General features: G+C 39.3%; 1 protein-coding gene across 1 annotated transcript in view; it reads left to right on the top strand.

The window, feature by feature from the left end:
- The window catches only part of AP-2mu (adaptor protein complex 2, mu subunit), a 127,089-nt gene that overhangs the window by 63,181 nt on the left and 37,186 nt on the right, over positions 1–26,722 (top strand). The window contains exons 5-6 of the mRNA XM_067141479.2: positions 16,441–16,711; positions 19,988–20,221. Coding sequence (XP_066997580.1) covers positions 16,441–16,711; positions 19,988–20,221 — 505 coding nt within the window. The remainder of the gene's footprint in view (positions 1–16,440; positions 16,712–19,987; positions 20,222–26,722) is intronic.

Here is a 26,722-nt window from a genome sequence, read left to right as displayed (position 1 = left end):
CAAAATCTCACGCGTGCAGAGCGAGGCGCAAGAGCTCCATGCACTGTGCATCGGTGTCGCTCGGTATGGCTCGGATCAACGCTTCGTCTCTGGGCTACTCGGCTATGCTCGGCTCTACTCGGCTCAACTCAGCCCGGATTTCAAAATCTCTATCTCTTTATTTGCAAATGAGGTGTTTACCTCGGTGGCAAATGGTACACTAAAATACATTATTGTCAAGCACTAAATATTAAATTAACAAGAGAATAAAATTTTCCTATAATACAATATTATATAATTTACGCTAACGATTTTTTCTATTAAACACACAGCTCATCCTTAATAAATTTACATTGTTTACAAAATTCTACTTATAATATCTCCTGTACTACATACAAATATAGTCATCTGATATACAGTATGTGGAATTACTTCAAATGATACTGTACAACTGGTATAAGATTAAAATTTACATTGCATTTATTTACTTTTTCTTTTCTTTACCCATTCTGGAACCTAAGTAGCATAACGACCTGCTGCGTCTTAACCAGAGCCCCTTTTGCCACCACTTTTCAGAGTTACTGAAGGGCCTTCACAGCTACCGTAGCGGTCCCAGGGCCCTCGAAGTCCCCACTGTACTTCACCCCTACAGGCAGTCCCCTACTTTGGCTGTCCAAACTCCTTAGACCAGGGGATGGAATTAATTTATTCACACACATTTTTTTATTTACAATAACCTGCACTGGTCGAATGCCCTCTAACACTTCATTTATTTTCTCTGTTGCTGTTTATTCTCTTCTTTGGAGCGCTACGGCGCAAGTGGGGGAGAGGGAGACAGGCGGAGCGAGCGAGAGAGGCGTGAGGAATGAGAGAGACAGCGCTATTGCTCCAAATCGAGGAGTGGGGGGTCTGCACTCTGGTCAACCAAGCAAAGTCGTCTTTTGCACCGTGCACAGTGCATGCACCACGCGCATGCACCCTGAGAGGCCCTGCTCTACAATGTGCCCCTCTGACACAACTATCAAACACTTTTCTTAAAGATCTGGACAAAATTATAAGAAGTTCCGCAAAAGAAATAATGATGCTGCCTGATGATACTCCAAATTCGACGCTGTATAGTGCCAGAAAGGTCAGAGGGATGGGAATACTTTGTGCAGAATGGGAAGCTAATATACAGCATTACAATATTTGTGATCGCTTACTCCATGTTCAGGACGTTCACCTACCATACGTAAGGAAGTTGCCTGAAGAACAAGATATGGCACTTTACAGACTTGACATAAAAAAGGAAAGTCTCCCCCCAAAGATTGATGGAAGAAAACTACGCGAAATTATGAGAAATCGATCCGTTCAGTCGTGGTGTCAGCTACCACATAAAGGAAAAGTAGTGTTATATGCAGACCGCCCAAAAGCAAACTCCTGGAAGACTCATAAATCACCTCTGTCCTCCTCTGAATACATAAATGCAGTGAAGATGACATGCAACCTCGCCGCAGTCAGGTCGGTTCCCGGTAGGTCGTTCAACACAACCCGTTTCTGCCAAAATGGCTGCAACGAGACAGAAACCCTTGGACATGTGCTGGGATTCTGCCAGAGCACTGAACTAATGTGCAACCACTGTGTAAGATCGTAGATTGCTCAAGGCTTGAGACAGCGTGGATGGGCGGTGCACGAGGTGGTTCACTGCGCCTCTACCAATGACTCTAATCGGAGGGCAGACATTGTAGCCATCAACAGAGAGGACATTAAAGCGATGGTCTTAGATCCCACTATTCGCTTTGAAGGGGACCTGGATCAGGCTCAGGATGTGGACCTAGAAAAGCAAGCTATTTATGTTCCATGCTTGCCTTACCTTTCATCTAAGTATAAATACCTATCGATCGGTGGATTGTCAGAGGCCTGCTATTCGGAGCAAGAGGCGCCCTTCCTAGTCAGACATCAAACTTCCTACAAAACTTGAAAGTTCCATTCTGCGAGTTAGAAAAAATTGTAATATATATATACTGAGGGACTCTCTGCAAATCATTCACTTCCATCTGTACCTGAGAACGTGATTGACATTTCTCCCCCACTAACCCTGGGAAAATAGAAGATAACAGCTTCAACGATTAAATTTTCATTTCTTGATATTTTTAAACTCCATTGAAATTGAAACCATTCTGGATCCAAATGGTCACCCTCATTGGAGGACGAATGATTTATTTCTTTAATAAATCTCTCTCTCTAGTAAGTTCAATACGAGCAAAAACATGAAATTGGTCTTGTGTAACATACCACTTGGTCGAGCAGCTCTTCTTCTTTCTCCCAAGTCTTGCCAGCCCAAACGATGCAACATTTTTGTAATGCTACTCTTTTGTTGGAAATCACCCAGAACAAATCGAGCTGAATTTCTTTGGATATTTTCCAGTTCTTGAATCAAGTAATCCTGGTGAGGATCCCATACACTGGAACCATACTCTAGCTGGGTTCTTACCAGAGACGTATATGCCCTCTCCTTTACATCCTTACTACAAACCCTAAATACCCTCATGTGCTGAGATCTGTACCAGTTATTTACAATCCAATTTGTGAATACCTCAATGCAGATCTTTCCTTATATTAACACTTAAGACGGAGAGGACTTTTCCCATTTGTGAAACAACCAGACTTTCATCTAGCTTGTTGAAGCGAGTCCCTGGGGTGGACTCGTATAGTTGGTGCTGGAAATCGGTTGCTTTCCCTCCTTTCAGGAATATCGCCATCGCTGCGATCGCCGCTACTCTCAGCATCATTGACCTGCAAGTAACTGTGTTGCCTTGCGTTGCCTATAATTTATTACTGGTTTTTCACAATGTTTTACATACAATTTCCCTTCTCATTTAAATATATAACTTTGATTGATTTCTGTATACTGTAACAAGCTTCCCTCGCCTGTTTATATTCAAGAAGTACTTCACTTCCTGTACTGTGTGAGGGCCAAAAAAGCTTGGACTCAACTTTTTGTTACGGCCACTCCTTAGTGAATCTTTTCTCAAAAGAACTTGGTCTCCTGCTTTAAACGTTACTTCGCTTACTCTTGTATCATACTGGACTTTATTTTTCAGCTTGGTTCCTATTAGTTTTATGCTCTACCTTATGGTTTCCTTTAAGGTTTCGAGCTAATTCTTCCACTTAGCTTTCATGTTCATTAAAGTTCTTCTCGCTTGGTTTTCTCTGCAATCGCCTTTCTTCCATGTACTAATTCAAATGGTGTGAAATTAGTTGATGTACTTTTCGTTGTATTGTAAACAAAAGTTGCCATTGAAATTAATTCATCCCAGTCCGTCTTGTGTTCCACACACATTGTCTTAAATTCAACTAATACTGCACGAGACCTCTCTAAACTTCTGCCCGACTGGCCTGAATGTGGCAGCATGAATCTTGTTAATATTTAACAATCGATATAATTTCTTCATTACTTCACTCAAAAAGTTGCTCCCTTGGTCAGTTAATACTATAGTATTCCAAATGTTCGTACTCCATTGTTAATGACCTTGCAATTGTCTCTGCTTCTTGATTTTGGTGCTGCTACTGAATACTTTGATAATTGATGTTGACTCATTAAAATAAATTAGTTTTCATCTGGTGTAAGTGAAAGGAGTCAAACATCAATGAGCTTTTCTCAAGCACAGTCTGTGGTGTCTGTCATTACCATAAGCGCCTTCATATCTGGCTTTGTAAACTTATTCGTCTGACGTGAATTACATGATGGAATATTGCTCTATCTTCATTCCTGGCCACTCAGTATAATCTTTTAACCTAGCATACATGTGTGTTATGACTAGATATCCTCCAACTAAAAATGCATGAAATTCTTTCATAATCTCTTGCTTTTAATCATCTTAATTTCAGTCAATTTGTCATCTGTTTCTACACTCATGTTCATAAAAAACCAGAACACCGTAAAAGACTAGAGATAGGAAGTTCTTATTCACAGGACATCTGCATTAGTATGTACTGAAGATATGATTAACATTTGAACCATGTCGGCCCTCAGGTTCAAGGTCCACGTTGATATCTCTGCGCACCACCACCGACTGGTAAACTGTGTCTGCGGCTTTCGTCACTATAAACCGAAGGTAGTGGATAGGTGCAACTTGAGCAGACATGCAGGATGCCTCGCAGAACCTTACCGTCAAATGAGTGAGTTTGAAAGAGGGCATATTATTGGCATGAGAGAACATGATGCATCTATCGGTGAAATTGTTGCTAATGTGGGACGAAGTGTGTCAGCAATGCGACGGTGTGTACAGAACGGTTCACAGAAGGCCGTACAACACCAAGGAATGGGTCTGGTCGCACAACCCAGACCACTCCTCCGGAAGATACACCTCATCCGATTGGCATTGCAGGACAGATCTGCGTGCTCCTCGGCTCTGGCGGAACAGTGTAACACCAATATAAATGGTCCGTTATTGGACATCATAAATTTTCCAGCTAACTCATTCTTGGTTGCCAGCGTTTCGCCCTCGTGTGCTAGGGTGGGCTCATCAGTTGGTACCTAGCACACCTACCAAGACGCTGGCTAGTGCATACCGTGGAGGCCACTGCGTACGCTAACTGGAGCCACCGGCAGTGCCAATATACTAAGAGACTTTGTCTCATCACCAAAAATTGATGCCTGCTTGGCCATCAGATGATATAGATGTTGATTACCATACGGAATCTGAAATATTTGTCCTGAATGAGTAAATTTATAATACCAATATAAATGGTCCGTTATTGGACATTATAAATTTTCCAGCTAACTCATTAGCCTACGCAGTGGCCTCCACGGTATGCACTAGCCAGCGTCTTGGTAGGTGTGCTTGGTACCAACTGATGAGCCCACCCTAGCACACGAGGGCAAAACGCTGGCAACCAAGAATGAGTTAGCTGGAAAATTTATAATGTCCAATAACAGACCAATTATATTGGTATTATAAATTTACTCATTCAGGACAAATATTTCAGATTCCGTATGGTAATAAACATCTATATCAACAGTGTAACACATCGTACATTATCAGGTGATTCTAGTCCTTGAAGTGCCTCCACGAATGTCACTTTTTTCATGATAGCTTTAGCCTCTTCCACTTGATTATTCACCTTTCCAGATGTGTAGTCCTCCCGTAATTGATCTACAGTTTGGACCTCAGCAGTGCTCATATCATCTTATATGGTATTAAAGTTTGTGTCTGCCAGCTTAAATGAAAGAAAGTCAACTGGCTTTTGCTCCATTGATGCAAGCACATTTTCACTGTTGCCATCTTGAAACACACCCATGTCTTCATGTACAATTATACATCCCTTGATTCATAATTACTCTGTTTGGTTTGAATTCATTTCTATAACTGTTTCTCTACATCTATGTTATATACTCCTTTATATTTGTAGATGTCATCAGTGTCCCATCTCATGGCAACGATACTTCCCTTTTTCTTTTTAAACATTATTCCTTGATTTAATTTCTACCCCAACCCCAAGAAAAATAATGGAGGCTATAATTTACTGAAATGTGTTCCTCTGTTATCGGGTTTTTTAACCAATTTAAATATGCTTTGAATTGGTGGATTGCTCTGATGGCTTAAGGTCTGAAACTTTTTTGTGAGCTTCTGTGAGTCATTGTCTATGTCTGTTGTGTGAGTCTAGCAAATTTGGTCTTTCCTTACATGGTTATCATTAAGCAGTTCCTTATGTTAAAGGAACTGGTCGACTTTTTACTTAGTGACCTTGCCCTTACTTTAAAACGTGATATTGCGTCATTCCTGTTTGTTTAGTTTTGAATTTTGTTTTCTCTTTCTCTTGTTTAATTCTGCTTTCATTGAGTAATTGATGCACAATCTATCTCTGGGTGATTGCATGCTTATATTTTGATATGTGCCCTTGTTGAGATGGATTCTTGATCGCATCATCGGGGATTTTATTTTCGAGCTTTGTTTTCTGACCAATAGGATAAAGGTCTCTAGCCTCGCTTCGGAAATGATTTTCATGGCATTTCACCGACGAGACTCATTGCCAGAAACTTCCATATGTTCCATTTGCGTGATTAATTAATTGAATATGAAGACGTCTTGTTTGTAGGACACTATGTCACGGTAAGTGTTCAGGCAAACCGATTGCCTGTATCCCTGGAAATATGTATGCGCCTTAGTTGCATTTGAAGGTGTGTTTTATGGTACATTTGTTTGGGAGACTGTGGGCTCTGTGTTCGTTGAGTGTATGTGAGAACTAGCTTGTGTTCATTACTGTGTGAAAGAAGGTATCAATTATCTGCTTTGGTTTTGTTTGTTTTCCTCATTTTCTGTGTTTCTGTTCTTGCCTGGGTCCACCCTTTTGGCTTGTTGTGTTTATATTTTTGACTGACACTGTGGTAACCATGTTTGTTTACCTTAATTATTTTTTATGTCGTGGCGGCTGCCACATCTTATGCGCGAGTCGCTCCTTTTCCTCTCTTGGCGTCTGTGACCTGATGTGTTGTCAGTTTTTTTACATTTAATCACCTAATGATATAATTGAGATATGAGGGCTGTCTTTTTTTTTTTTTTTTTTCTGGCATGGGTGTGGTCTTTGGCGTGGTCTTATCTAAGTATATTAACGTTAAATTCTTAGATATAAATCAAAATTTCAATAGAACTGAATTATTTAATCTTGGAATTATTTCTTTGCAAACGAGGTAGAATATTGAATTAATGCGTAGTGCCTGCGAGGTTATATTGCAGCACAAAAGGAAATTATGATGGGGGATCCAATATAAATGGGATTTTATATTTTATATAAATTCATTTATTGAAAAACACAAGGCAATTACAGTTTATTTTTCCACATAGTTTCCTGCTTTGGAAACGCATTTGTCCCAGTGTATGGGCAGCTTTTTGATGTCCACATCGTAAAAAGAACAAGGTCGTGTCACCAGCCAGTTGCGCCTGAAGTCTTCCCCACTCTCGTCATCTTCAAATCGTTGCCGTCCTAGAGCTTCTTTAAGCAGTCTGAACAAATGGAAATCGCAGGGCAATAAGTCCTTGCTGTAATGAGGATGATCAAGTGTAGCCCAGTGCCTCTGACAGACCTCCAAACATCTCAACTTCAGATTTTCGGTAAAAGGCGAGGGATCCATCTGGAACACACTTTACGGAACTGTAGGTCGTTTGTGATGATTGCTTGACAGCTCCCATAACTGATTCAAACTTGTTCTGCAATTTGATACTCTCGATAGTCAATGTCTAACAGCACGGATGTTTTGGTCTGTAATGCTGGACCGAGGACGGCGATCGTGTTGCCGATTTTTCACACATTCGTGTCCTTCCTTAAACTTCTTATGCCAGGCAAACACTTGCGTCCTTGACAATGATCACCGAACTGTGCAGTCAATCTCTGGGAAATTTCCACCACTGTAACTCCTTCACGAGCAAGAGATTTTATAATTACGCCTTGCACAGTGGAGGGGTGCACCTGTTGCTCAGACATTGTGAGCGTTACTGACGGAACGGCGGGAAATATCTTACAGCACGCTCTCCCCACTCCTAACGGTCCCCTCTAAGCATAGCAGAAGTGCAGGGCCAGTCTACCAACTTTTGATGTTCAGGAACAAAAGTCCTGTTTATATTTGATCGACCTTCGTATTGTATGGCATGTTGATGGTCCTCTATGAAGAAAATGCATGTTTGAATGTATGTTACCTTTACCCTGGTAATACCTTTTAAATTTCCTACTCTTGACTCATTTATATTTTCCTTCAAATTTTATTTCAATAAACCATGTTTTCTTCCTTTATTCTTTCGCTTTCTTTCAGCTAGTCGAGAAATTGTTACAGTTAACTAGTTTGTCTTATTTTAGGGGAAAGGGTTCGACCTCAAACTTTTCTAGTTTGCTCTGGTCCTTGTCCGTTAACTTAAATTTTGACCTCATAACCCTACTATGCTCATATCTCTGGTGAGACGGTTACCTTGCTACTACTGCATATAATACTGCTATCTGTTGCCTATTTTTCCTTTTCGTATGGAATTCGGTTATCGTGTGCTATAGTAAAGTGAACTAGTGTCCTTTTCAGAAACACCCCCATTGGAGGTGAGCTGCATGTACCAATTTACCACATACCAGCCCTCCTGCCTACTTAAATTTCTGGCAGTACCGGGAATTGAACCCGGGTCCCCGAGGACGGCAGCTAATAACACTAAACATTACGCTGCGCAGGCGGAAGTGTGCTATGGATATCCCCGTTTTAACTCGTTGTGGTTCTTAATCAGAATTTTGTAACGCAGTCCTTTTGTACTATATTGTTACCTTGTGAAATTTTCACACCTACATTTGTTGCTCATTTCTTGCTTCTTTCAAATGTGGAAAAAGAAAACTCTGGAAATAGTAGCGAAGACTAAATCTTGCACAGAGTAACAACAGTTGGAGATCATTAGAGAGACTTGACTTAGCTGCAGTAAACTAGTTGCATGAATCTGAAACTAGTGATTCTCCCAGTGTCATGGGACGGAATATTGTTGGGCGGGGAATGGATCCGTCCCCTCCGACCGATCATTGTGAAGGTAGATTAGAAACCTCCAACTGATTACCATCCTAGAAATGCATCACACCCCAGTGCTGGATGTTTGTATGTCAACCCAGCGCTGAATGCAATAAGGAAATGGGGGTTACAATTTTCAGGAGAGAGTAGGTTTCCCTCTCGAATTCCTGGAAGGAACTGCTGATTGCTGCCAAGTCCCTAACGATAAATTTGTGCTTTGTATTTCTGTTATGCTAGATTGACCTGCATTGAGGTAGTTTAGATTAGTAAAATACAATTCAAACCTGGGGTGATTTTAAAAAAGAAATTATGAGATTCTGCCCCTCTGACTTAGATTTTTCCGTTGAACTGGAGATATATGAATCAGTAGACTTCGCCACAGGAATTCTAACATTATTTCACCCATTAAGCTCCCCTCCCTCCAGAGCTGAAATCTTTGAAACGGTTTACCAGAATTCAGCCCCAAATTACAAGTTTCTTATTAAGCGATGTGATGTTAGTTCCGCTGATGACATACCCTGCCTAGGGACACAGTATGAACCTATGGTGGCTTTGAACTGTTTTAACCAACCTGCTCCCTCCCCAGCTGACTACTTTTTATACAAATACGGATACAGATACCTTTTCCTCAATATCGTCCCCAAGGAACACATCGCCCTCGAGCTCTCTCACCCTCCAGCACTTGTCACCATACTAATACTATCTGACATCACGGTACATCTCGTAAATTGGACCGTGGTAAGGTTGTCTGTTGGTATTGCGGAAAGGCAGGGCATTTCTCCAAAGATTGTCAAACTTTCTCCTTTATCCTGTACTCGATGTGGAATACACGGCATCAACCTCCGTGTGTCCCCTCCAATAGGAATGTGCATAATGTTGCAAATATTCATTCTGCTCACCAATAGGGAAGCACATAATATATATTCCAGTGTAACTCGTCGGATTGAGATTGCTCCTTACCACAGGACTTTAAAATACTAGCAAATTTTCAAGGAAATCTTCAAATAAAGAAAACTGAAGTTCAACGATACTTACGTTAATTATACAGGCTTGCAGTAGGGATTTTCATTTTATGATGTAAGGTCAGGGAATACATAAAATCAAGAGATCGTAAATTCAAAGTTTCATTGTAGGTAGGATTCACTTACAAATTAATACAGTATTGTTTGCAGACCTTTTACTACTTTGTGATCATTTTCATCATTACATCATGGAATTCAGTTAGTTTATAGTTAGAGGAATGGGGATTGGAATAATTTACTGGGGGAGATGTTACAGTTTTTCAGAATTATTCCGGAAAATTCATATGGTGTAGGAGTCTTGTCAAACTTTTTTTTTTTCTCCTGCAAAAGAGGAGGACCTCACGAAGGCGATCCGAAGTTTATTTACTTCGGCCATAGTGGGGACAGTCAGTAAGGCATACCATATTTATCAGAACATGGCAGACTCCATACTTCGACTCGGACGATGGTCATTGTAATCTCCTGCATAGAACAGTCCATTCCAGAACTACCATTACTGTCCTCTGAAACTTCCGGCACTGTAAGCTGTACAATAAGTAAATACAGTAATTTCCTTACATCATAACTTATATTGGAGTTCCATTAAGTTAATAGTTGTAAATAATTTTTATTTCTGATTAGATTTAATATTCTGGCAAGATTAGGGCCATTTGGCCTTCCATGTATGTACATTGTAGGTATCTCATCTGGTTAGATGAAAAAAAAAGTCCAAATGGCCCTAATCTTGCCAGAAAAACTGGTAGAAATACAGTATGTCAGCATAAGTTTTATAGCATCATAAGGGATTTGAAATGTTACAAATCTTACGTGGAATACCTTGTAGAGGAGAGATGTGTTCACGGTGACAGCTAGGGACTCGCCTGCCATCCCACAGAAGTACATTTATTTTATATAACCTAATATAATTTTTCACGCCATCATTCATTGCTCAAGCGCACTGTAGTATTTCCATTGGCTGAGATACAATCTGATATGACATTATTCCCTGCAATTGAAATGCATTCAGTTACAAACCCGTGCACGATAAAAATGCAATCTGTAATGAGACGGTGTACAATACAGATGAATAGCTTTGTCACTAGCAGGCATGTTAAACTACTTCAGCTTTGTGAATTTGCTACTCTCACTGTATGGAATGCGTGAGGCCTAACAGCTGCTTCGCTGCCCTAACCTGGGAGCTTCCGCGCCCAGACCCACTTTGCTTGAACTCAGTCAAATGGTTTTGTCCCTAACCTAACCAGTCCAGGCCAATGGTTTTGTCACTGTCACAAGTTCGTAAGTTCAAAGTTGTGCAGCCTTGTGCGCTGCTCAATCACGTCCACAGCAAGAAAGAAACTAACTACAGTGCAGTCGCACGTAGATGTGCTGAAAAAGTGCTGCAGTAACTGAAGTTTCGCCGAAAAACTAAATCTAATATAGTCTACGGTACTGCATTGTTCAGTGGGGGAGGAAATAATAAATAAGTAAATCAATTAACAAGTTACTAAAAAAACGCAAACTGATTGAATGGGCTGGAAGGCTTCATTTATGATGATCAAACCAGGCAACTAGTCTATCATCCTATCATTGAATTTTGATTGGAAGCTGCTGGGAAATTAGAGGGTGTCCGTGGCAACTACAAATGAAGAAAAGAACTAGGATAAGTCAAAGGGATAACCAAAATTCAACATTCAGATGCCGATATATATTAATCAAATTAACACAGCGGAAGAACACAGGACAGGAGTTCAAAGCATAAATTACAAACTTAACAATCTTGTATTAAGAAACAGTCAACAGCTTTTGATGATTCAGCCATAATACAAATACATCATGGATTTCAAAAGGTACTTCTCACCAATGACTACTATAATTACAAACCAAATTACAATTTTCCCTTAAAAAGGGTGGATTAAATGACACATTTGTAAATATATAATGAAAATGTCATACACTATTAACAGGAGAGGAAGGGAGCATGGGCAGGTTTAGAACAGGAAGAAGCATCCTAATTGTTTTTTTTTTTTTGCCCGAGAACAGTCTGGAGAATAATTTGCATAAACATTAATTGAATAGGCAAAAGTTAACTCTAATCTCCTTGCATCCAGTTACTCATACAAGTTCAAACGCCTGCAATAAAATAATGAGAATGCCCAGCACTCGTAAACAGTTTATGGCCGCTAGTGCAGATGAACACAGAATCGCTGAAGTGTGGAGCCTGAAGGGCTCTGGGAAACAAGTCCCAGTATAAAGCAAGTATACACGTCTTTGCTCACGCAGTGTCACGTGGAATAGAATCCCTGATGGCTGGGGATAAATTCAGGCGTGCAACATGCGGCACAGCCCTCCAAACCACACCAGAGTCCAAAGTTGACTAATTGCCGGGTGGGTTTGATGGTTCTTATATAGTAGACTAGCAAGATACCCGTGCTTCGCTACGGTATTATACTGAAATTTATAGTTGAATGCTTATTGTTTTAGATATATAATCCTCCGAAATTCGCGATCTGACTCGTTTTCTGTGAGAATCCACCAAAATTCCCGATCTGACTCGTTTTCTATTATTTTACGGCACGTTTCCTCCCATTTTTTAATCTTCCTTTTCAGCAATCGATTTCGTACTTTCCAGGTTAGGCTCAGGTATTCCTCCCAGTCAGTTGGGTCCGTAAATCTGTTCCATCTTTTCCTATAATCATTTTTAATATGGATAAAATCCTTCAGGAGATCCAGCGTGGTGTCATATTGGGTGCCTTGGCGGCACTGAACCCGCGGCCAGGCTGCATTCTTAATCATTACCCGTCCAGGAGCAGTTTCCAGCGCGGTCCGCACATTTGACGACGGTCCGGAATATTATTATTATTGTGTTGCTGGAATGGCTGATGACAGGGAAAACCGGAGTATCCGGAGAAAAACCCGTCCCGCTTCCGTTTTGTCCAGCACGAATGACACATGGAGCAAACGGGATTTGAACCACGGAACCCAGCTGTGAGAGGCCGGCACGCTTGCGTCTGAGCAACGGAGGATCCTTATAAGTACATTAATAACAGTAAAATCAATTGGTCTCACCTCCTCCTACACCCCACCGCCGTTAAGTTTATTTACCGCCACCTCCCCCCCCCCCCACGAAAAATTAAAAGAAGGCTTGTTTCTTTATGTTTAAGGGAGATTCCAAACACCAATGTTCACGTCTATTACCTTCAGCTTTGAGATATAAGTATCCCCATAAAAATAATTTACTTTTGCACTTCATTTCACACTACTCCCCCCTCCCCAAGTGAATTTTCCCGCAAAAAAATACTTGTTTCTTTAATAGTAAAGGATCTTCTAAATACTAATTATCACGACTCAAAATTCTTCAGTTTTTGATTTATGTGTCCTCATTAAAGGAATTCAACTCCTTTACACTCCCGCCCTCCAAGATGGTTCCCCCCCCCCAAACGCGTTTTTCTTTGTTTTTAAAGGAGATCCAAATACGAATTATCACGTCTGTAACAACTTTAGTTTTTATTAGATGTATGTATTCTCATACAATTAAGTCAATTAATTTTTCAATTCTTTCACCCCCCCTTCATTGGATTTTCCGACAATACGTGTTTCTTTACTTTTAAAGCAGATTCCAAATATGAAATTTTACGTCTGTAACATCTTCATATTTGAGTTATCAGTAGCCTAATTAAAAGAATTCACCACCATTTTGTCACTTTTACCCCCCCCCCCCCCCGCTGCACCCAAGTGGTATTTCCGAAAACTAAAAATACACGTTTCTTTATGTTTAATAGAGATAAAAATACCATTTTTCACTTCTGTAACATGTTAAGTGTTTTGAGATATACTGTAAAAATTCTCATTTTAAAATTTCACCCCCCTTTTGAGTTCCCCTTAAGTGAAGTTTCCCAAAACAAATCACCTATGTTTCTTTACATTTACAGGAGATTCCAAACACCCACTTTTTACGTCTGTAACATTTTACGTTTCCAAGATATTCTGTAGATATAGTCTTTCAAAAAATTCACCCCATTTTGTCACTCCTGTTCAACCGCCATTAATTGGATTTTCCAAAAACTAAAAAATACATGTTTCTTTATTTTTAAAGTAGATCCCAAATACAAATTTTCAGGTCTGTAATATCTTCAGGTTCTGAAATATAAATAGCCTCATTAAAGGCATTCAACCGCTTTTTCACCCCTTTTCACTCCTATTGCGATTTTCCGAAAACAAAAAAATACGTGTTCCTTTATTATTAATGAAGATTCTAAATACCAATTTTTACATCTCTAAACTTTAAAACTTTTGAGATATAGACACACTCATTTTAAAATTTCACCCCCTTAGCGACGGAATATCCAAAAATCCTCTCTTAGCGAGCACCTACATCTTAATATGAATGTATCCCCAAAATTGCATTTCTTTATGTCCAGTAGTTTTGGCTCGGCAATGATGAATCAGTCAGGACAAGCTGCTTTATATAGATAGATAGATAGATAGTTCAGAGAGCACTACAAAAAGGAGTCTTGAGTTTGTTTTAGAAGTGACGTTGGGGTGATGTAGAGACAGGCTGAGTCAACAGGCTAGTCGTTAGTCGTATGATAGTGGTGGAAGATAGCTGATGGGAGAGCAGCGATACTGTAGCGGAGAAGATGCTGGTAAAGTAGATTTTTCTTTATCTTAGTAGGCGAGCATTACAATACCCTCACTAAGATTACTTGATTGAAAAATCAGTAAAGATTGAAAGGAAAGCAGCACAGTTTGTTCGTTATGGGTTATTTCTGACACTGTAGTGGTGTTACAAAAATGTTCCAATTCTGTGCTGGAAAGACCTGGGAGTAAGGAGACCAGCTGCTCAATTAAGTGGTATGTTTCGAACTGTCATCGGACAGATGGCGTGTAATGACAGTAGACAAACTTCAATGGGATTTTCAAATGTAGGTAAGATAATATGAAGGTAAAGTCTGTTTATAATTATAGGAATAAGTTACCAAGGGAGATGTAATAGCTTCATTCAGAATTACTCCACAAAATTCATATGGTGTGGGACTCTCGCCAAACTTTTTTTTTCTCCTACAAAAGAGGGTCTTGTGAAGGAGATCTAAGTTCATTTGTTCTGGCCATTGTGGGACAGTCAGGAAGACAAACCATATTTATCAGCATGGCATACTCCATACTTTGACATGGTGGATGAGGATCATTTTAATTTAGTCCATACAACACTCCATTTCAGAACTACGAGCGGTCCAAACGAAGAATTGAACGGCTAGTGTTAATATGGAAAGATCATAAAAATTAGAAAGCACAGAAAGTAAACTGTTACCAATATTTTGAATCCATCTTTTAACAAATGTGTGTTGAACACTTCACTATACTGGTGTTTGTATGGTAGTTACAATACAGGGCATGCCTTGCCTAAAGGTCACGGAATATTTTCATATGTTTCTTCAAAATTGTGACATTGTCCGGGTAGTAGACAAACACTCGACTGGTAGCTTCTAATCTATGATTCCTTAAACATCACTAATAACTACTTACATACACACAGCACACAATTGCACTAGTTAGTGCTCTCTCTGTTCTTAATGTTCAGTCACACTAATTCACATGGGCACTTACAATCTGAACAACTATACTACGCACACTTGAAAACTGTCACTCGAGCCCTAGAGCAGTTCACGATAAGCCTCACAGTTCACTTTAGCATAGGCATAACATGGTCACACAAGTTTGTGTGTGGTACAGAGATCACGCACACATGGTATTCTTTTGTTATCCCTTGTCACTCTTCCGTACTGCAATCCCTCGTCGTCCACTTGCAGTGTTTAGTCAACACTGTAGCACGTTGATCAAGTATTCAGTGGTACACATCTCTCAGTACAGTCTCACTGACTGCACTTTTTGCATATTGCTGTCTGGTAGAGTCCACTACTGAACCAAACTCCCATTTGTCCATCGCAATTTCTAGGCAAATTGGCCCTTCGAGATGCTTCAGATGAGGAGAGGCTGCTAGAAGTCTCTGGAGATGGAAACATCTCGGTTCAAAATTCTTGTCACCTCTGCACCGCCAGGGGGGTATGGATTGGCAGCAGTGACAAGCTTATCTAGTCTCCGAAGGATTGTCTGTAGTGCCGCGAGGGTGGGGAATGAAACTTGGTGATTCACCCACTGTTAGGGCCAGGTTGACTTGCTCCACCCAGACATTATTACAAAATGGTGTTGCGCAGGTTTGTGCGCAATTATTTCATTTCAGACTGTTTTTATCCCTACTGATCGCATGGCATCCAACACCCTGCATTGATGGTTTGTTGCATGTACCATTCATTAATAATCATGGTATGTTCTCATTGCTTTCAAATTGTTTGGGCAGGAGCATTTCCCAACAAAAAAATGTTCATGAGCTTTACTTTTTTATTTTATAATTGTGTTCTAAGGATAATTAGTTTGGTCTTTTTGCTTGTGATGGTCATGTACTTCCTATCTCACTTTTGAATGATGGAAATGTCTTTTGAATGGGTACATTTCTCATAAAATACATTTCTGTGAACTTCTGAGTCTCTTAGTTAAAATATCAAAACAATTCAGGAACAGGCTAGGTTTTTAAGGTGTGAATTATGGCAGGATATCAGGATATTCAGTTTTGATAAATATCTCAAAACTCTTCTCATACATTTACTTTTAGAGTAATTCAAGAAGTAATTTGTGTTCTCAACCTATTAATCAAAAAGTATACTGACCAACATTTTTACACATTTTATTTCATACACTGTTGTAAAACAAAGTTTGTATTTTCAGAAAGCAAACTTTTTATAATGAGTCCTTTTGGCTCCTAGCACCTTTAGAATTAGTTTTGTATTGTATTTTAGGTTCTTGCATGGGACAGGGACTATATTACGAATTAGAAACAGGTGTTTGCTGTCATTGTTTTGTAGCATAATTCGGAATATTTCTTTTGTGTTTCAGGTCAGGTACTGTCGGCACATGTAGCTGGGAAAGTAGTGATGAAGTCCTACCTTTCTGGCATGCCTGAATGCAAGTTTGGTATAAATGATAAGATTGTCATGGAGGCAAAAGGCAGAGGTTTGAGTGGTGGGAGTGATGATCCAGCCCGTTCTGGTAAACCTGTAGTAGTAATTGATGACTGTCAGTTCCACCAGTGTGTGAAATTATCAAAATTTGAGACAGAGCATTCCATTAGTTTTATTCCACCTGATGGAGAATTTGAACTCATGAGGTAATTAAACTGCTTTTTAACATTTTCACTTAATCTGGGGATAATAGTAGTGATGTACTACCCGTGGTGGTTATTTAGTAGCTATAGTAGGAAAGTTCTAGCTGACAGCGTTTATATTGTCATTGTCATCTCTACAAGCAACTTGCTAATCACAGCCTTGTGCTGTAATTTTTGTAATTATGTTCTCTTGTAATATTTTATGCCAGTGACTGTACACAGTCAAATCGCATTATGACCACCTGATAGAAGTGTCATCAGAAATGCTAGCCCATGGCGTATGTCTTGTGACGTGGTCGGTGAAGTGGGCATATGTGACAGACAGGCTGGCTGTACACATTGCGCTTCCTACTGTTACGTGTAAGGGAAGCGATTTAAGAGTCGAAAAAAAGGGATGATCATTGACTTTCGGGTCAAGGGAGGCAGCATTTTGGAAACGGCAACATTTGTGAACTGTTCACATGCCTCTTAGGTAACGTGTGTCACATGGCTAGAAGTATACACACGTGGCTGGAAGAGCACAATCAAGACTTTTAAAGTTCTTCCCTGGCCCTCATACAGCCCTAATCTCAATCCAATTGAACTTCTGTGGGACCACCTCAATCGCATTATTAGCAGTCTGTCTCCACCACGCACCCTTAAACAGTTGTTGGACGCACTACAGACAGCATGGCTCTGGATACCTGTACCTGTGGAGACCTCTCAGTACCTAAGTCACTGCCAGCACATCTAGCTGGTGCTTATGCTGCGAAGCGGGGTTACTCTGGATACTTCCAGGTGATCATAGTATGATTCAACTGTGTATATAGCCTTTATTAGAAAATAGGGCTCCCTTCAAAAATTGTCTGCTACTTATTTTAGCATTTGTTTTTCTATTTTGCCTCTCAAGTTTCAGATGAATACATCTTTTCTAACTCATTCATGAAGACCTTGTGAATTTAGTGAAAAGCTTACTTGCAAACTTATGTATGATGTAACTAGACTGACTACAGCTTAACATTCCTAGACATTGAAAGCTTAACCAGTTTAGTTTTGCAGTATGTGTTCAAGATTGTTTTATCTCCATAATTCAGTGGTGGAATCAATCCAGCACAATCTGGTATTTGAAGGTGCTGAATTACGCCAGTCTAATGTCTGTAGATTCACTTCTGCACAAATTATGGCATCCTGGCGTCTCCAGAGACCATGAGCCATGGTGGAATGTTAAACCAGTGCTCTGCAATTCAGATAAATTGCAAATGTTACTTTTTGGGGATCATGTTCAGTGTTATGCACATAATGACCTTTATGCAAATAAAATGCATATTATACACTGACTGGCAAAAGAATTGGTTCACTTCATAAAAATTGAATCGGAAACACATGCACAGACAGCTTTTGTTTAGGGAGGTTTTCTTTGTAATTGGCTTTACGTCACTCAGACACAGACTGGCCTTATTGCGACGAAGGGGTAGGAAAGGCCTAGGATTGGGAAGGAAGCTGCCGTGGCCTTAATTAAGGTACAGCCTCAGCATTTGCCTGGTGTGAAAATTGGAAACCACGGAAAACCATCTTCAGGGCTACTGACAGTGGCGTCGAACCCGCTATTTCCCAGATGCAAGCTCACAGCCGCGCACCCCCAACCGAACGGCCAACTCGCTCGGTAGGGATGTTTTATGAGCTGAGATACATGTATTTGACAATTTGAGGTAAAAGATCATAAATGCCCCTCTGTGAGCTGCTTGTCCACCCTAAATGCTAGGTGCTGATTTTGTTGCATCTTGGGGATTAAAATTCAAGTTTTAAAAGCTTTTGTTACTGGTGGTTAAGCTGATGATGGATAATCAATATATAGTACAATTTTTTGCACAAGTTACAAAAATATTCAGTTTTGCTGTCATCCACTGAGTAAAGATGCTGCAAAGGGCTATCACATTAATAGACATTGGACAAGGGATTTGTTATGCTACTGGAATTGGAGTTAGGTCAGTAGTGCTCTGCACAGATGAGTCTTACTTTTGTCTCCATTCACCAAATAGTAGAGTATTGAGCAGGATTGGGGAGCAGTATTCACTCTGCAATATCTCGTGAGAGAACACTGTTTGGAGGTGGCTCAGTTATAGTTTGGGGTGGTATCAACTTTGAGGCATGAATGAAGCATATCATAAATGGGGGTGCTGTGAATGCATGCAGATACATTGCGAAATTAACTGAGCTTTTTCTCCGTTTGTCAATGAAAACTTCAGACTGATGTTGGCCACTTCCAGTATAATTGGTGCGTTATTGGAAGTTTAAAATTTTCCAGCTTACTCATTCTTGGTTGCCAGTGTTTTGCCAGAGTGTACCAATTTGGGTATATTGGTTGGTAACTAGCATACCTACCAAGACTCATGGCCAATGCATACCATGGAGACCACTGCGTAGGCTACTTAGAGCCACCAGCAGTGCCAGTGCACTATGAGAGACTCTCATTTACGAAAATTGATGCCAGCTAGGCCATCAGATGATATATTGATTCCCGTAGGAAAAATGGTACACTGGAGCGAAACTCTAGCAACCAAGAATGAATTAGCTGGAAAATTTATATGTCCAATAACGGACTATGTTGGAATTATTAATTTACTCATTTAAAACAAATATTTTACGTTCCCTGTGTGAATCAATACCTATATCAATCCCCGCCTTGTTGCTCGTGTTAAAATTCCTTTGTGATACTGGGATACCATTCATCTGGCCAGCACATAACTCTGACCTCAGTCCCATTGAGTACCTACAGGATATGCATTGGCAAAATGTTAGACGTTAAAATTTGATACCCTGAATGAAATGAGACAAGCGCTATTCAGAGGAGCGGATGTGCGTCACCCAGGTAACAATCTAGGAACTTGCGTATGGCATGCTGCAGTGTGTAGTATCACCACAGGGTGGAAATGCTCATTACTCATGTGAGGGAAGTAGTCAATGATGGCAAGATAACATTCAGTTGCAAAATAGCGAATTAAGTCTGTGTCCCTTTAATGCTATTCAGTAGAAATGCAAAAACTTTTACTCTTTTTGTAAAACTGTCATAAGATATTGTAGAGGGAACTAGACTATAACAATGAAAATGTGCCCAGGGTAGTCAGTTCAGTGTGTTGTGTAATTAATTTAAAAAAAAGGGGTCACGTAAATAACTTAAATGTTTCAATTGATATGATCTTTTTTGGCTGGTCATTGTTCATTTCTTCTTGTCTTATATAGCATTGTAAACATGTATTCACATGTTAAATTTTACCATCAATAATTTGTGGTATCTTTTAGGTATCGGACCACGAAGGATATCTCCCTTCCATTCCGTGTAATTCCATTGGTAAGGGAAGTTGGACGCACAAAAATGGAAGTGAAAGTTGTGTTAAAATCTAACTTCAAGCCTTCATTGTTGGGGCAGAAGATTGAAGTAAAGATTCCCACCCCACTCAATACATCTGGTGTGCAGTTGATCTGCTTGAAAGGAAAAGCAAAGTATAAAGCTTCTGAAAATGCTATTGTTTGGAAGTAAGTATTATGAAACTCATATGGATAAAAAAGAATTAGCAAAAGATACTCTTACCCAGGTAAGGCTGCAAAATGCTATTAGCTTCAGTAAGACAGGCAATATAGAAAATATATATACACAATGCCTACAAAGACGCATGGCCAGTGCATACCGTGGAGGCCACTGTGTGGGCTACTTAGAGCCACTGGCAGTGCCAGTGCACTGTGAGAGACTCTCTCATTTACGAAAATTTACATATATATAGTAAAGCTTCATATATGTTTTTCAGGGGTCTAAGGGGGGGATATCTAAGTGTGCTTAGGTACAGAAAAACAAGAAAACACAGAAAATTGTTGCATTGAAAATTACATATTTGGTTTAATATAGCATTGCAGCACATGTTTTACTGAATTATTAAAATACTCCCAAGAAATAAGTTTTTTTTTACTGGTTCTTACTGCCTGCTGCTACGACAAACTACAAACTCATATCGCGGCAATTCTTTATTTTACCATGCACGTTATGGTGTGCCACAAGACATTTGGTAGTTTGTAGGACATTAACAACCTCATTGAAACGTAATGTTCTACAGCTGACCATCATAGTGATCTTCCTTGCCCAACTCTGCTGAATGCCTTCAACAGTTTCACCGATGGTCATGGGTTCCATAGTAATGACCCTCTTGACATCTTTTGTATTCATCAAACAATGTTCAACCTCCCGAACTGTCCCATTGTCACCACCAATATCATCTGCATTGCCCAAGTCAAGCCATCTCCAAAACACGCTTCACAAAAACAATTGCACACAGTTTATTGCGGCACTCATTGCCACAAATCGGTGATGTAATGCACTCCCTATTGAAAAGATTCAAATTAACATAATAGCATGAAACTTAAATGCACAGTGTTAAAATTTATACTGTACATGAGCAAAAAGTAGGTCTTAAACAGATTCTGCAAATATTTTCAAGGTTGCTGCTCACCTTCTCGGCATCAAGGGAACTATAGTTACTCTAATCTCAAGGAATTATATATATTTGTGAATTTGGTTTTCATTTTATCAATTGTTAATTTTACTCACTTCTTAGGAAAAAAGACAAATACATGTGAAAGTAATGTGTATATGTGCATGTATCTTGCCTGTAAAACGCGAGTCTTAATTGTATCCTTCTTTCCTATATCTGTGCAGTGGATGGCATGTTGGTACAAACATCTTAAGACGGTGCAAGTTAAAATTGTGTATGGTCCCAGGTCCGATGGTTGCAGTTCTCTTGTGCAATTTCCAGAGGAAAATTTGTAGTCACATTTCTCAAGTATGATGTGCCAGGAGAGTGCGCTGTACATCTGTTCACAAGGTGGATCTTCCTACCTTTCACACAAATTTTTGTGTCAGTTCCTCTATCAATCTTCAGACAGTTTTGTCATCGACAGGTCCTTGTTAATTGTCTTCAAAATAAAACAGCTTCATGAATTCTCCTACTGTTAAGAGGCAGCATTTTCTGTTCTGTTCTGCCACTATCTGTGCATTACACCACTACACTGCATTTCATGCTTCCCTCCCTGGGTGAGGCATTAAATTTTCAAAAAGGACTAGTCTTGTTAGCATTAAATGTCTTTGTGGGTATACTGGGATTTTGCTTCCTTGAAACAATCCCCTTTCCGCTCTTACTACAATATGAACACCCTTCCAGGCCCCTTTAACAATGACAATTAAACTTAACCTAAAAACTAGATGCTGTGTATGTATTGAAAAGATTCATGTAAACATATAAACATACATTCCTTTAAATATTAATATAAGGTCCAAATCACCCAAACAGAATGCACACATTTTCAGATACATCTAGTTGCACTCTCATTTTAAGTGACACATTCCTGCTTATATGAGAAGAAAAACTTACTATACAAAGAGCTAAAAAAAGGTGGTTTGTTAGTATACCGTACATACATTTTTCCAACTGACCACAAGCTGCCACTTTAAACCAGATCTTACCAAGCTCAATAGCTGCAGTCGCTTAAGTGCGGCCAGTATCCAGTATTCGGGAGGTAGTGGGTTCAAACCCCACTGTCGGCAGCCCTGAAGATGGTTTTCCGTGGTTTCCCATTTTCACACCAGGCAAATGCTGGGGCTGTACCTTAAGGCCACGGACGCTTCCTTCCCACTCCTAGCCCTTTCCTATCCCATCGTCGCCGTAAGACCTATCTGTGTTGGAGCGACGTTAAGCAACTTGCAAAAAAACTTAATAAAAAGAAATAAACCAGATCTTAGCTATAGAGCATGGACTTTCACTTGTTCTCTTTTCTCACTGGCTAGAACTTGCAGTAACTGTAATCATTAAAAAATCCTCTGTTTCAAAGGCCCCTTACACAATGAATAATGTTAACATAATAGCATGAAACTTAAACGCACAAAATGTTGACATTTATACTGCACGAGAGTGGAAATGTCGTAAACGGATTCTGCAAATATTTTCAAGGTGCTGCTCACCCTCTTTTGGCATCAAGGAATACTTACCTGGAAAGCTATCTATGGCAAATATTTGCGTTCTGTGATATGTACCAGCAGCAAACTCTCCTTAAATCAAAATTAATATTTAAACACACAATAGTTTTACATCTCCAGGAACTTAAAATTTGATCACATAAGTGCAAAAAAACTATAAAACAAAAATGTATATCTAAAATAAACATGGAAAGAATAAGCATTTTGTCAGGATCTTCTAAGAAATGGTAAGCATAAAAAAACCCATGTGAGTGCAAAATGTACTGTAAAAAGATGTGAATCCCATCAAAAATTGGAAATTTAAAATAAAATATTCCGTTCATATTGCAGTTAGATTGCAATGTAAATTTGAATTTTTACTATTCAACTTTGTTAGATCCACATTCATATTTTGTTCATATTGTAACCTATTATTTACATTTAATTGTTAATCTGTTTCACTTCACAGGGTGGGATGAATCTGATCACTTTTTTTTTTTTCCATATAAGGATGGAATCAGTCTACCAATTTGGAAATCCGCTCACTATTTAGAGTTTTAAAAAGTGTTCAGTATTTATAACAATGTATCAAATTGTATTACTTCCTCATTTTGTAAAGATAGAAGACTCTTCTTTAACATCAGTACATTTAAATTATTAATTATTCCCAAACAAATCTAAATTGAAAAATTTCTGAGTGCAAAAGTGATATACTGTGAACATTACGGATTTACCCAATATCATTTATGGCACTCAAGAGAATTATATACCACACCTACCTTCACATTACGTAACCGTGATGTAGAGGACCATGAGGCAAATGAAAATAGAGGATAAAGTGAATTCAGAATTATAATATGATTTAACAACCGCAGAATATCGAATAAAAGGTAGAGGTGGTGTTTATTGCTGGGCTGAGTGGCGCAGACTATTGAGGCAGTGGCCTTCTGACCCTGACTCGGCAGGCAATCCTTGCTCAGTCTGGTGGTATTTGAAGATGCTCAAAATAAATCATCCTCGTGTCAGTACATTTATGGTCTCGTAAAAACTTCTGTGGGACTAAATTCTGACACCTCGGCATCTCAAATCTTAAAAGTAGTCGGATGTAAAAACCAGTATTATTATTATTATTAATAATGAAATGAGCACAGACTGTGCAAGTACGTTATTACAGGTTTTAATCAGATATATTGGATAACTGGTTTCTCTTTTTCAACATTCGAGAATGTATCTTCCACAGGTACATTCTAGGTCAGATTGATGGTGCCCTTTCATCTTGCAGATTTTGTAGTGATAGCCACACACCACCGGAGAGTTTACAAAATGCCAGAACTCTTGATTCATACCTATCTAAGATTGGTTCATTGTGGCCTCTGTTGAATGGAATTCCAGCCAAATATCCTTATGCTTTTCCTCTTTCTTGTAGTAGTCTTGTCCAGTAAAATGTATGTCAGGTCAAATTTTGATAGTAAATCTTCAGTTAGGAATGTCTCCACAAAAGAGAGGGGTAGATGTTTTTATTTTGTTGGCAGCATTAATACATACGGAATAATATTTTTGAGAAAGGAAGTTGTTGATAGTACTTTGTATTTCACAATAACGAACATGCACCTGAGGCAGAAAACCCGCAAATTGTTGGAAAAGTATATATTATAGTTCTTCCTGCAATCTTCCTGTAAACTCGCAAGATTGGATTCACCAGGCAAAATTGCAATATTATAACTATGTATGGATAGTGTCAAAACTGTGAACTATGGACATGAAAATGAACAGTCGCATTTAAGATTTTCATATTAGAGGAAAAATATCATAGCCTAAAATTCTGCAGCTGAGGTATTCGTCTACAACAGAAGTTTGTCTTTACTTCACAAGTGCAGCACACATGAAACACCTGACAATGGCAGTTGTTGGTACAATGAGATACAACTCACCATTATTCTAAACAACATTATTTAGAACTCAAGATACCCATGGTATCCCCGGTCTGCCGTAAGAGGCTACTAAAGGGGGCGACCAAGAGATGATTATATTAGAACCATGAAACTCTGTGATTAGTACCACCATGCGGGGAACATCATGGGTCGCTTTTCCTTGTGCGTAGTACCACTATGTTAGGTACCAAATAGATTTGTGATTAGTAGCAAATGAGAGCGCGGCGGCTTTTACAGTACCTGTGATTAGTAGCACTATGAGACACATCCTGGGATGACGGAACCCAAGGATCTGGCTTACCTATGTTTAGTACCCACTATATGAGGAACACGGAATAGTATGAACGAGTCCCTGTGGTTAGTCCACTTAGGTGATGAACACCATAGGTTTGCGTCGCCTGTCAATGGCGCCGCAATGTGCGAAACTCAGTAGGTCTGAAATACATGTGTGAATTTAATTACCTGCGAGTAGTACCATAATGTGTGGAATACCGCGAGTCTACGCTACTCTTGATTAGTACCGCAGCATGATAAATACCATGGTTCTACTTTTCTAGCGATAAGTACCATTATGAGGGGCCGATAACTTGGATTTTGGACTCCTTTCGACTACAAGCATCATCGTTTCAGTATCTTGCGATAGAGGCAGTCCCTTGGTCAGTAATGCTATTGTTACGACAGCTTCTGTGCATGCGAGGCACTGTGGGTCGGTTCCACTGATCATTTTAAATTCATATCCATCCATTCATTCTTAGTCCTCACATTTTGAATTGTGGTCTGGAGAATTTTGGGTTTTTAATTTTTCATTTCATTTCGTCTCATTTCCTACCATTAGGGGCCGAAGACTTAGATGTTACGCCTCTTTAAACAACAAGCATCAATCATCATCAATCAGAACTCAAAATAGTGATCAACTACGGGACCATTGTTTACGGTACCATGCCAACATTTCCTGTTGAAAAATAGGCAAATGTTCGGATTCACATCACCTAATCGGAATTGCTCCATAATAGAGTACAAAAGTTTTAATATATATTTAGGCCGTATATTGTCAATGCGTTCCCAGGATCAGATAAAGTATCCCATGTGAAGTGGTGGTATGTAGACAGGCACATTCTCTCCAGAGAAAGGACAGAAGTAGAGATCAGAAGGAGAAAAAATAATGAAAGGAGTAACTCTTAAGTTGCATATTTTTTCCCTTGTTCTGAGAGTTAGGAAAAGGGGAAGTATTACTTAAATTTCTAATGTGATTTTAGAATTTGCCCCAGTTACATCCACAGAATATAATGCAGTTAAACTGCACATTCTAGCTACCATTTCTTTGTAGTTGAGAAATGTGCTATTACATCTTTTTCACACTTTCATTACTTCAGTAAATCTCCACTGATTTGCAAAATTGTTTCGTAGGTGGCAAGATAAATATTCAGGATAAATACGAGATTTAACTTTGAACTGTGGACTCTGTTCATTTTGGTAGGTTTTGACAGAGTTAGAAAAGTTATGCTTGAAACGGACTAGAAGAAAAGGCTGTAGCAGGAACCACCAACTCGGCACTAGCTCGTACTTCAAGCAGCATATATGCAGCAGGATAAGTGGGGAAGGAATTTGTGGTAACAGTGGTGTCCTGGCAGGCAGGCAGCCAACCACTGAATCTTTACCATGATTTTAGTAGATACAATTAAAGCAAATATGTTATTTTGGTACAGGAATCATATTTCATTCATATTAAAATAGCTGTCTTGGTTTTAATGTAGTTGTGAATATGGAAACACTTGTTTGGTATCTTTTATAACTTTGAGTCCAAAAGTATGTGTGGGGTCATACTATTATGGTGGTTAATACATCCCTAAGTAAATTAAATTGATATATTTCATTCATGAAACTACATGAAGCAAAATTCATTCCTGACCTTAAAACATTCTTTCAATAACAGCAAAGTACTGTAAATAATTATATTGAAATGCAGTCAAAAATTACATAAGTAATAAAAATAAGCCATTAATTATATTGAAATGCAGTCAAAAATTACAGAACTAATAAAAATAAGCCATTAGTCATGACTGATCATTGTAGTCCCAGCGACACAGCTTAATTCTTTGCTTTGCT

The sequence above is a fragment of the Anabrus simplex genome, chromosome 2 (assembly GCF_040414725.1).
Source record: "Anabrus simplex isolate iqAnaSimp1 chromosome 2, ASM4041472v1, whole genome shotgun sequence".
NCBI classification, from domain to species: domain Eukaryota; kingdom Metazoa; phylum Arthropoda; class Insecta; order Orthoptera; family Tettigoniidae; genus Anabrus; species Anabrus simplex.
Note: the sequence above shows the minus strand (reverse complement) of the source record. Positions and strands in the feature narration are given on the sequence as shown.